Here is a 12,186-nt window from a genome sequence, read left to right as displayed (position 1 = left end):
AATCGTATTAAGTTGTTGCCTTGAACCAGCAAACATAAGGGCAGAGAAGGCTCACAACCCAAGACGTCCTGCTCATTTTAATTATATTGTTGACAAGTTTATTTGTGGGTGAGTTATCCCTCCAAGGTTTGGATCAAAGGATAAACCTTGGCTCGTGCCGCAGACTGCCATGCAGAAGGAACAAAAGGCAGCGGCGAGGTAGTGGTGCAGTGGGGAAAGCAAAGGCCATTTTAACTCTTGTGATGCAATCTGACAAGCATCGAACGCTGTCCGCCTCTGACAATGTTGGTGTAAGCACTCCTCCGTGACGCTAAAGTAAATGCATCGAGCGTGTTCCTGAACATTCCATTATTTTTCCTCAAATAATGTTTGTGCCTTTTAAAAGCCTTCCTCGAATAAGCATGTGATGTTAAACCATTTACTCTCTTTATGTGATTTGAATTTGGACTGGTGGACTTGGTGTTTCCAGATAGACTTCCTCATAACCTGCATCTCATTTAACCTAACTCCCCCCCCTACCAGAATCAGTATCAAATTCGCACGTCATTTTACTCCGCTATGCCCTTTCAGTGAGCATGTTTGGTTGTCAATACGACATAAATATTACAAATTCTGACAAGGAAATTTAGGATTTTTTTGTCTTTACGGGCCCAAAATGTTGATATAATTGGTCAGAGTGAAGAAAACAACAGTTTGCAAATGAGGGTTATGTGGCCTGAAACCAGGGACTCAACCAGGCCATGGTCAATAATTCTTTCTTTGAAATATAATGGCAACATCAAAGGCATGCAAAATCGAACAAAACGGGCAAAGGGTTATGGCATTACTCCATTACGTCGATGTATATTTTTGCATATACAGTACTTTTTTTTTTGTCCAATAGTGCAAAACATATTGCATAAAACCCACAGTGCATCAATTAGTGGGAAAGGTCAGTCTACTCCCACAGGACAGCAAATGCGGCAAATCTTATTCTTAGTTTTATTGAATTATGACAGACATCTGCAGGCATGGAATCAGATAAGTTGAAATCGGGGCTGGCAATGCCGTTTGGGGTTGCTTGTAATCAGACATGCCAACAATGTTTACTTTCAAGACACATTTAAAATATTTGTAGCTTTAATTTACAGGTAGTTGGTTTCCTAAAAGGGTTCATTAAATGCATTTTCTTAATTGATAAGAAATGGCAGATTTGACATGTGTAAATTGACGCATTCCCAAGGGGGAAGTAAGCAAGCATGACATGTTTTATTTTTGTTGCCAAGGTGTATCGAGATGTGTTGTAGTTGATGTGGAACCACAGTCACTTTTCAATTTCAGAAGTCTGCTCAGCTTCAAACTGAGAGTCTCCAACCTCTTTTTCTGAAGACTAAAATTATTTTTTTCATGCTGCCGCGCCACAAAATTGTGTCCCATGTTTACCTGCCACTTGTTTTTTGATCATTTTTAATGGACCTGACTTGAATTGTGACATCTATCTATATTAATCAGCCACTATATTCGTGGACATTTAATGTATTTGTGACTGCTCAAATTCCTCCATATTAATGCATAAGTGTTGTGTATGGACACAGTGAATCTACCATAATTGGTATTCAAATCTCATCACACAGAAAGCAGAGTGCCAAAGCAAGGTCCAAACATAATGACACGTTGGGAGGAGGCGGTGGCGGGGGGGCATGCTCAAAACGGATGGTTCTCATTGCACGCATTCAAACAAACAAATGGAGGTGATTTAATGTGTACAGAGATATGCCAGGTCGTAATGGAGGCCCAAAATGGTGGTGGAGAGTTGAAGGAATACAGATGTGGATGTGGGCATGGGGGTGGAGTAAGCGATTAATTGCGAGTGAGCACATGTGGTGCGCCAGTGGCATTCATTTCTGTTTGGGGATGCAAAATTTTGGCCCAAGGCTTTTTTGTGTGTGCGGGGGGGTGTACGTGTGAGTGCGTGTGTGCCTCAGGCTTGCCCATCAGACACATTGCAAAGTCAGGGTGCTGTCTCCATTTTCAACAACAAAACTTTTTGCTTTCAATGTCATTCTACATAACTCTTTAAAAGACAGCTCTTAATCTGCTACTTAATCAATCAGGGCTTTGGACTAAACCCATTATTGTGAATTACTATCAACATATTGAACAAATACGCTTTTTTGTGAGGAACCAGTTGATAAAAAGTCCCTTGGAGTTCTGTGTGAATGAGCAATTGTGTACCATTTCTTATAATTTGCTAAACAACATAGCTTCTTTTCTTCTTGGGAGGACAAAATCAAGCATGTTGAGGGGCTTTGTCTAGACAAATATCGTGGTTTGCTGTCTTGTTGTGTCCATATTTAGGCAATTATAAGTCTTTCAAATGCTTTTGGATATACAGTACACTATAGGGAACAGCAATGGCCTGTCGCAATGCACAGATTCCACCCATAGCAAAAGATCTTGCCAAACTGGTGAGTTGTCGCAATGCCCAGATTCCACCCATAGCAAAAGATCTTGCCAAACTGGCGGTTCAAAAAAAAAAAAAAAAAAAAGCCTCGCTTACATACACATTTCTAAAAAAGATTTATAAGGTGGTTTAATTTCACAATTGATGGGTAGCCAGACAAAACAGAGAGCAAACTATTTGTATTCAAGCAATTAAAAAGCACATTTCCATAACACTGAATGTCCCCTGAAGCACCATTGTTATGAGCCCCGTTTCTTTTAATTTGCCAAACTAAAGGGAAATTTTTTAAATTATTATATGTAAGCCAATCCACTGAGACACGATGATATGATGCCTTGTAGTTATAATTAAAGATGTCCCGATTGATCGGCATCCCAACAATTAATATTTTTTACATTTATAACGTTATAATATTTAACCCACTCACGCATTGCCGCGTACAATCTATAATGGCGCCGTTTTACCCACACAGTATATAGAGCTAAAAGGCAGCGAATAATGAGTACAGTGAATTTTGGCAGCCTTTGGAGCCTTTTTTTAAATGGCTAAAGCCTTACAATCCCTCTCCCAACGATTAGAATAATCGTGGGCGGCAATGTGGGGAAGAAAGATAGTAGTTGATTTTTCTCTTAACACCCTATGTTATTACCCAACGCAGAGAAGATATATCAATTGGTACCACGACGCACAGTTACGGTTGCACTTCCCATCATGCATTTGGGCAGAAGTTAAATGGCTACACTATCATTTACTGAAAGCTCAACAAATACACTAGATGGCAATATTTAGTCACAATATACAAAGTCACATTTATCCTTTAAGAATTACAAGTCTTTCTATCCGTGGATCCCTCTCACAGAAAGAATGTTAATAATGTAAATGCCATCTTGAGGTTTTATTGTCATAATAAACAAATACAGTACTTATGTACTGTATGTTGAATGTATATATTCGTCCGAGTTTTATTCATTTTTTTTCTTAATGCATTTCCAAAATGTATATGATCGGGAAAATTATCGGGAATGATTGGAATTGAATCGGGAGGGGGGAAAAAAGCAATCGGATCGGGAAATATCGGGATCAACAGATACTCAAACTAAAACGATCGGGATCGGATCGGGAGCAAAAAAACATCATCGGAACAACCCTAGTTATAATATATGCACATTATTATTATTTTGTACAAATATTTTAAAACTTTCTTAAAAATAAACTCTAACCTCAGAAACTATATTATACTGACACATATCAACTGGGGGATGTATTTATTTTAGGGCTGTCAAAATGATCGCATTAACAGGCGGTAATCAATTTCTTTAATTAATCACGTAAAAATATTTGACGCAATTAACGCACATGCTCCCCTCAAACAGATTAAAATGACAGCACAGTGTCATGTGCATTTGTTACTTGTGTTTTTTTTGTCTCACTCAGCTGGCGCTTTGGTGAGACTGATTTTATGGGTTAAAGCACCATGAGAACTGTATAATTATTAACATCAACAATGGCGAGCTACTAGTTTATTTTTTGATTGAAATTTTTACAAATTTTATTAAAACGAAAACATTAAGAGGGGTTTTAACATAAAAATTCTATACCATGTACTAACATTAATCTTTTAAGAACTAAAAGTCTTCCTATCCATGGATCGCTTTAACAGAATGTTAATGTTAATGCCATCTTGTTGATTTATTGTTATAATAAACAAATACAGTACTTATGTAAAGTATGTTCAATGTATATATCTGTCTTGCGTCTTACCTTTCCATTTCAACAATAATTTACAGAAAAACAGTGCATAATTTATAGATGGTTTGAATTGCGATTAATTAATTTTTAAGCTGTGATTAACTGATTAAAAATTGTAATCGTTTGACAGCCCTAATTTATTTACAAAAACAGTAAGGAAATGAACGATTGTTATGCTATCCAGTAATTTGGAATCATTTTTGACGTCTCGGTTGAATACATTTGAAAAAATAAAGATTTTTTTTTTTTTTATGTTATGATCCTAGAACTTACTTGAGTTGTTTATGGGATATTTAATGAAGATAAATCAAGTTTTGAAAATCGTATTGAACCATTTTTTTACATTTTATCTCAGAATCTCTCTGCGTGACTTCCCACTCATTTTACTACACCAGGTCAGATTTCATTCCGCTTTTACACCTTGCAGGTTTAACTATATACAATATGAGTCGGCCCAAGCTGCCATCTATGCCAGCTCATATGCGCATCTCCAAGCTGCCATAACCAATACCTTCACCGTCATTCTGCAGCCTCTGCTCAAGATTGCTTCTACTGATTTCCGCTCACAAATACAGCCATCCCCGTACAATATAAATGCATATGATGCACAAAGAGTCGGCCTTTATGGTTCTTCCACCCCCTCCCTACCAATCCTTTCCATTCCCCCGTCAGTGGCTAGATTAATGACAGTGATCAGTGAGCATCCCCCCAGCAGTGGTTACCCGCATCTGACACGAAAGAGACACCACAGTAAGCGAGGCACAAGAACAGACACGGGCCGCATTTAAATGCTACACACGGGCAATTTCATAAAGAACACACATACCCATAAACACATACACTTCTTGCACGACACACATATGCCTCCACGCCGATGCGCATATCCTCACTGCATCGCTCCTGGGGGCTCACACACACAGGAGGGGATCAATCAATACACAAGGTATAATAGGGTGAGCTTGGCATCAGAGCAGCTGATGTTGGAGCAGTGTGGGTCTCCTCACTGCACAACAACAGTGTGACAAGAAGCAACCTTACACTTTTAACCGACTTGGCAAAGGAAAAACAAGCATCGAGGTCTGACGTTTTATTTCAGTCGGACCATATTTCCTCAAATAGTTGCTCTCGCAAATAAACATTTTTAACCCCACGGTGGCAGAAAAACTGTCAATCATCTTCCTACATGGAAGATAATCTTCGCATATGGACATGAACACTCTATTGCTAACCGAAACAGCAGCACCAAACAAAGCAAATAAACTCAGTCAGTGAGTAGACTGTCATGCAGTTGTTTTCCATTGTGGATCCAACTGCCCACAGCTTAAAAAGCGGGAACAGTTGTAATCATCTCAATTCATAGGCATATCTTTTCATTATAAACACAACAGCATTTACTTCTAAGCCCTGTGTTGAAATATTTTCCTCATTTGCAATGACACAAAAAGCTAATTTACTCACATATTACGATGAGGGGGAAGTCTGATATATAACAGCATGCATGCGATATTTGTAATTGATCAAACATACATCAACACAGTTGTAAAACTACAGTAAATATTTCTGTGAAAAACACTGCCATACCATAAATGTCCCCTCAATTATTTTATTTATAAACCCAAAATTCAAAGCCAGAACTTTTGCAATGAGAGGCGGCTGTACAGACTGCTTTTTATTATCCTTAGTATTAAAAACCCAACGTATGAGGCATTGATGATTTAAACCATTCGATTGTATGACAGACATCCAAAGCCAGATCTGGCTCTTTTGACAGATGCATCTGGCATGAAGACAAATCTTTAATTTGCTCCCAAAAACGTATAAATATGTTCTATTTTTAATTGTTTCAGTGTCCCAAAGACGTCTTTTACGTTTTTTTTTTTTTTTTTTTTTTTTTTTTTTTTTTTAACAAGAGACATCTCTGGGTTCTGATTCAATTTAGCTCCAAAGCACAAAGCTGAAAATCCATTTTAAAGCAATAAAACTGACCACTGAAGGGCAGTAGCGCATTTGGTAAGACCTGCAACCCGATTCAACGACAACGAACTGCCGGGCCACACAGCCAGGGCGCTGGCGGAAGACTGCCGAATGGAGAACAACCTAGAGGACGCCCGGGATGCACGGCGCTGGACGACCGAGCAGGACGACCGGGACCACCAGTGCAGCAGACGATGCTGTTGAATCCGTGCTGCTCGCCGAGCAGACCCCGCAGAGACTCAAAAAGATCCATCTTTATGAGACAGGCGGCGATGAGGGAAAAGTTTACCAGGCTGTCACGGCCACAACAGTGTCATCTCTCAGTTAGTTTAGTGTAAATAAATTGTTACTTTGTATCTTAAGCTCTATTTGTCTAGTTGTTTATGTTTTTTTATTAAAAGGAAAACATTATTCAAATGTTTGGGATACAACTAAAGCAAAAAATAGCTGTGTTAAAGTCAAAGTTATGATTGAAATGTATGCTTTCACAAAAAGCTCAATTTCTGGTTTTTCATCAGAAATTGGAAAATTGCTCAAACTAAGCTATTTTCTAATGCTGATTTCTAAAGAATGGAAAAAGATATGAACTTACTTTTTTTCCTGCTGAAAGAAGAGTCTAATCTTTCTTTTGGTGGGTTCCATGTTTATATAGCAATAGAACAGAATTTTCTGTGGGCCTTGCAAAATCAGTCAAAATCCAGTGAAACGGCCGGGAGTGAATGAGTTAATTATTAAAAAAAAAAAAAAAAGTTTCGTTATACTCCTTTGCACATTGCGGGAAATGGCGACGGTCACCGGTCATACGCTGGTGTTGTGCAGTAATGAGCAGATGTCCATTTTGCGATGTGTGTTAACTTTTTTAATGCTCCGACAACACTCGCGTACTTCGCACTAGATATCACCAAATAGCAACTTAGATGTGCTACGTTGGATCCCCCCAAGTCCCATGCTGTTGGCTGCGTGAGCCCGGGGCGATTATGAGACACGTAATCCATATACTACAACCGGCGACTTGAAACTCGGTTTGCGGTAATTTTAGCAGGAAAGTAGCAACATACATGTCGTTCTGTCTATCTATCTATATATAATCAATCAATCGCATAGGCAACACAGATAAAGCAGAGACACTGTTCAAGTGGGGTTGCCCTATTTTGCTATCAAAAATAGCGGCTGATGTGCGCGTGTGCGTGAGATCAGGGCGCGCGTGTGCGTGAGATCAGGAAGTAAACTTTCTTCGTTTTCAGTTTCGTTTTCCGAGTTGTCATCTAATTTTAGAAAGTTTTGAGAAGATGGCAAAAAGAAAAGATGAGGAGTATCGTACTTTTCAGCAGAACATAAGGACATAAATGCGGCACCATTTTTTATCTCGCTTTAGATGAGTCAACAGACGTAAACTATTTGTTCCAGTTCAGCATGATTGCAAGGTTTTGACTATGAAAGGGACAACAAGAGGGGATGATTTATTTAAGTCCTTCACTGAGTTCGCTAAAGAAAAAAAATTACTGACGGATAAACTTGTTTCGGTGTGCACTGATGGTGCTCCGTGAATAAGTTTCTCAACGCCTGCATGAAGCTTAAGCCCACCAGGTATCAACCAGACTACAAAGCCATCAGCAAAACCATGCAGCACCAGCATTAATGGTAAGAAATACTCATCAGTGATTCGCAACAGCATAAAAAATGTATTAAAAAAGAATTCAGAGACTTATTGTACTTTAAAATTGTTGAAATGCACACGTTACTTGTATTTTTAGTTTTAAACATATTGTATGGCTCTCACGGAATTACATTTAAAAATACGTGGTGTTCATGGCTCTCTCAGCCAAAAAGGTTCCCGTCCCGTACACTATACGATAAACACAGACATTAACTTATTTGCTGCCAGTGATGTCGGTGGACATCCAATCCAAAAAATTGTGAGGACTTGCAGTGAATGATCACTGCCAGAACTCCCAATTCAAATGGATTGGACATCTATAACAGTCAGTGGCATCCAATGAGTTAATGGAAAAGCAGTAAGTCGAATGCATTCTTGCCACATATGGCAACAAATTATTACACCAACCTCCAACAGCCATCGAGTTGGGACAGTCATAAATCGAGGACTTCCAACCCCCAGTTGTCAACTTCACATGTGTGCACAAATCAATGAGAGCTCATTCATGGTGCACTCATATACAAAGGGTTGCTGGTTTTACCAAGAAAAATGCATCCCAAAACAGTTAACGATCCCCAAAATACTTTAGCCAGCAATGCAAGTAATGAAACAAAAATACAAATAAAACAAATAACAAATAAAATATCAATGCATTTTCAGTGTATGTAACTGTGATCATTTACTGTACACGTTTAGTTTGAGGTTACTGCAGCAGAATACAGATTGTTTTTGTGTAGGCTAATTACTCACCACCATTCTATTAATCCCCAAGTATTTAAATACGGCCCTAAATATTATGCTGTATGTCGAAACCATCGCAAGCCGAGGAACGACCCCTAGGTAATTTTGCCTGCATGCACAAGCTAAGGGTGCCCATTCAAGGTGCACCTACAGTGCATCGGAATGGAACATCCAGCGTTCACTTTTCTCTTCCGAGTCATTTAAGAAGTGCAAGTGGCGACACAAAAACAGCGCAATACAGTACAAGTCCAATAAAAGTGCACGCGACAGCAAGTAAGTGTTTCTTAACGCTTCCGAGCAGCAAACTTGCACTGGGAACAAAAAAGCAGCGTCTTACCGGAGTGCGCCAGGCAAACCACGGCGATGGCGACGAGGGGGACGCGGTAGTTCCACACGGACGCGAGCGCCATGGTCGTTTATTCCTCTCTTCTTCCTCCTCGTTTACGTCTTCTTCCCGGGTTGCGTGCAGTGGTAATTCCTCTTGGCTTTTGCAGGACGGTTGTAGGAGTCACTCACGGTGACATGCGCTCGCTCCGGCTGGGCTAGCGCGCACTCGCTGCTTGTGCGTGCGCGTGCGTCTCTTCTTGTGGGTGCACATGCACACGCCCACGCCCACTTTCTCTCTACGGAAGTGTCAAACAACACACATGCGATGTCAGGTGGAAGCGGGACGGCTCGGGCCGGTTTTTCCTGGTGTAGAGGTAGAGGCGAGAAGGGATTTATTGGAATCAATGCGCCCCAGTGCCCAAAACGGGATTGATCGGCCAATGCTGAAGTTACGATGCAAATTAGTAATTTACTTCTAATTCGCAGGAAATGCTGTAGAGGGAATGAAACAGATTATCGGCGCAAAGGGGTCATTTTTCTTCATTTTCTTTTGCAAAATGTGCATTAATAGTGCTCAGTACTTGGAGAAACACAACAGTGACGTTAGGATTCTCACCCGTCAGTGATCATGCCCAATTAAGAACTTCAGCACAACGTGATGGTGCATGAAAATAAAACTGTTTTTCTCCGTCTGTATTTTTTATTTTTATTTTTTGCAATACTTTATGCAATACTTTTTAACTCAGCATGTTTTTAAAACTGCATCTTTGTCGCCCTCCACAGGCGACATTGTGAGGAGCGTGAGCTCTGAATTCCTTTCATTTGTCCTGTACGGACGCTTTTAACATACAGTGCAGTTTTTTCTTGATTTACAAGCAAGGGCGTAGGTTTGGTCTCAACCATTGCTTCTCAATTATTTTCTGTTACCCCCTCCCCCCAGGAAGACGTAAGCGTTTCGCGCCACCCCAACTCTCTGCCGCCTCTGTAAATTGTATCATTTGTCGATAAAAATATTATTACTATTATTATTATTAAAAGTACACCTCTGCATAACTTTGTATATTTTTTAATATTAAAGAAAAAAATAATAATATCTATCAACTTAAAATATAGTTTTATTAACATTGTTCTTTTTTTTTTTTTTTTTTTTTTCGAACAGAAAAGAAAAGACTTCAAGTGCATCACTTTGACTGAATTTAAAAAATAAAAAATTTTTTTTAAAAAACACATCCGAACAGTCAAAATAAACTGAAGGTACATTTTTTACCATTTAGTACTGAAAAAATAACATTTAATAAAGTCAATAAATAATAAAATTTAAATTGTTTAGCAACATTAATTAAAAAAAAAAGTAGAACAAAAACAAAACAAAACCAAAAACAGTGTTATTGGACTGCAGGACAGTTTTTATTTTTTTTATTTTTTTCACTGAGCAACTTGGTATGCCTCTTTATATGATGCTAACAGTACTCGCTGGTTTAATGATGTGACACTGACAAAGCAGGAATCAAAGCAGGACGATTGTTGTTAATATTCAGCATGTCTTTGCTAAAAAAAAAAAAAAAAAAAAAATCAGGCAGCTTATCAATGTGATTGGGGTCTAATGTTTTTAAGTTACGTCCTAATTGATTTGGCTTCCTGCTATCCGTTGCAAACAATTTTAGACACAGACTGGGCTTTCCTCGTCTCGCACTGTACTAAAAGTCAAAGCCAAAAGCCAAACATTACATATACGTCGTCATATTTCCTCATCTCTCTTCATGTCTCCAGTCCTCTTTGCTGTGTGCTCTTGTTTGGTTCAAAAATACTGCGCACACTCTAAAAAATGAGCGCGCCACTGCCACCCAGAGTGGGTGTGCAATTACACTTAATTCTAGTACAGCAAAAGAGTATGTTCCCCGAGGTCACATGCACCACCCCCGGCATCGCTCTGCGCCCCTTTGGTGGGGCCCGCCCCACTATTTGAGAAGTGCTGGTCTCAACATTGGTAAGGATGGTATAACAGCATAACCTGCATGTACACTTTTAGCTAGGGACGGGACATTAATAAGACCAAACAGATTGGGTGAACGGGGGTCAGGGCTACATTTCTCACGAATATGAGCCCAAATAATTGGTGGGCTAAATGATCAATGCAAAATAAATCTGTCAGACTCTCAATGTGAAACATTAAAACTGTTCAGGCTAGCCGGACACTCAGACTTCCATTCTCCGTGTCAAACAGCTGAACAGGACAGGTTTAAAAAACAAAACAAAACCTTTGAATCGAACGGTGAATTACTGACCAATACACATGAAAGTTAGTATTAGTCAATACATACTCCCATTTTGATCACTCAACATACCTCATTTATTATGACAAAGCAGCGGACAGGAAGGGTTTATGGGGGAATAGAGAACAGAAGAAAATAAACACAGGAGAAGAAAGAAAAACACAAACTACAACAAGAAATACATTGAAAATGTAGATCAATTACTAATATGTTGGTGCTATCGTCAGCTAGATGTATTTCCGGTTGACATCATGTAGGGGGCCTGTTGACCAGGGAAAGAGGGGGGCGGGGGTGGGGGAGTCTATAAGCTAAACGATTGAAAGGGGTAGAGTGAACGCAAATCAGCTCTGTGAACTAGAACCCAGTAATCGTGTGAATCCCTTGTGAGTGTAAGCCCGTTGGCGACCAACCCTACGCCGCCCCATCGCCAATCCCGGCACCCGGAACCCCCACCCGAGCGCGCCCTATCACATCCAGCCACACACGAGCCCCACCAGGCACGCTACAGCCACGCAGACGAGCGGAGATGCCACGCGGGCGCCAACCCAGGACCATGGCTCCCACCCAGCCAGCCCAGGGAGGGTGGGCGGGCGCTTGGGGGCCAAGCGCAGCCCATCCCTCCTCCCGCTGCCCAGATTCAAAGCTTTGCTTTCAAAAACTACTAAAGAAACATTTTGAAAACTTCCAAAATAAATTTTTGGATTTTATTAGCAAATTAAATTGCAATGTTTGAACATAAATTTTATTAACATACCTACATACATACTTTTTACCTCGACTATGATTAATGCATGATTATCTGAAAAAATGTCTGCATAGGCTGTATATAGACGTAGAAAATAGATACATTCTAAATAAATGGAAGTCATCCACCAAACATGCATTTGAGGGAAAAATGGACCGGCACATTCAGCAAGTGAAAAGAGGTCAATTGTTATGTACTCCCTTAATCTAAGTACATGTGAGCCCAAGACTTGAGTGGAACAATACTTCTTTATTCAGTGTGCTTTTCATCATATGTG

At 39.8% G+C, this 12,186-nt stretch overlaps 1 protein-coding gene across 1 annotated transcript in view; it reads right to left on the bottom strand.

The window, feature by feature from the left end:
* Positions 1-9,834, bottom strand: part of cadm4 (cell adhesion molecule 4) — a 468,758-nt gene extending 458,924 nt beyond the window's left edge. Inside the window, exon 1 of the mRNA XM_057833338.1 lies at positions 8,902-9,834. Coding sequence (XP_057689321.1) covers positions 8,902-8,974 — 73 coding nt within the window. The 5' untranslated portion in view covers positions 8,975-9,834. The remainder of the gene's footprint in view (positions 1-8,901) is intronic.
* Between the last annotated feature and the right edge of the window lie 2,352 nt (positions 9,835-12,186).

This window comes from Corythoichthys intestinalis, chromosome 4 (genome assembly GCF_030265065.1).
Source record: "Corythoichthys intestinalis isolate RoL2023-P3 chromosome 4, ASM3026506v1, whole genome shotgun sequence".
Taxonomy (NCBI): domain Eukaryota; kingdom Metazoa; phylum Chordata; class Actinopteri; order Syngnathiformes; family Syngnathidae; genus Corythoichthys; species Corythoichthys intestinalis.
This window is presented reverse-complemented; position numbering and strand designations above follow the sequence as displayed.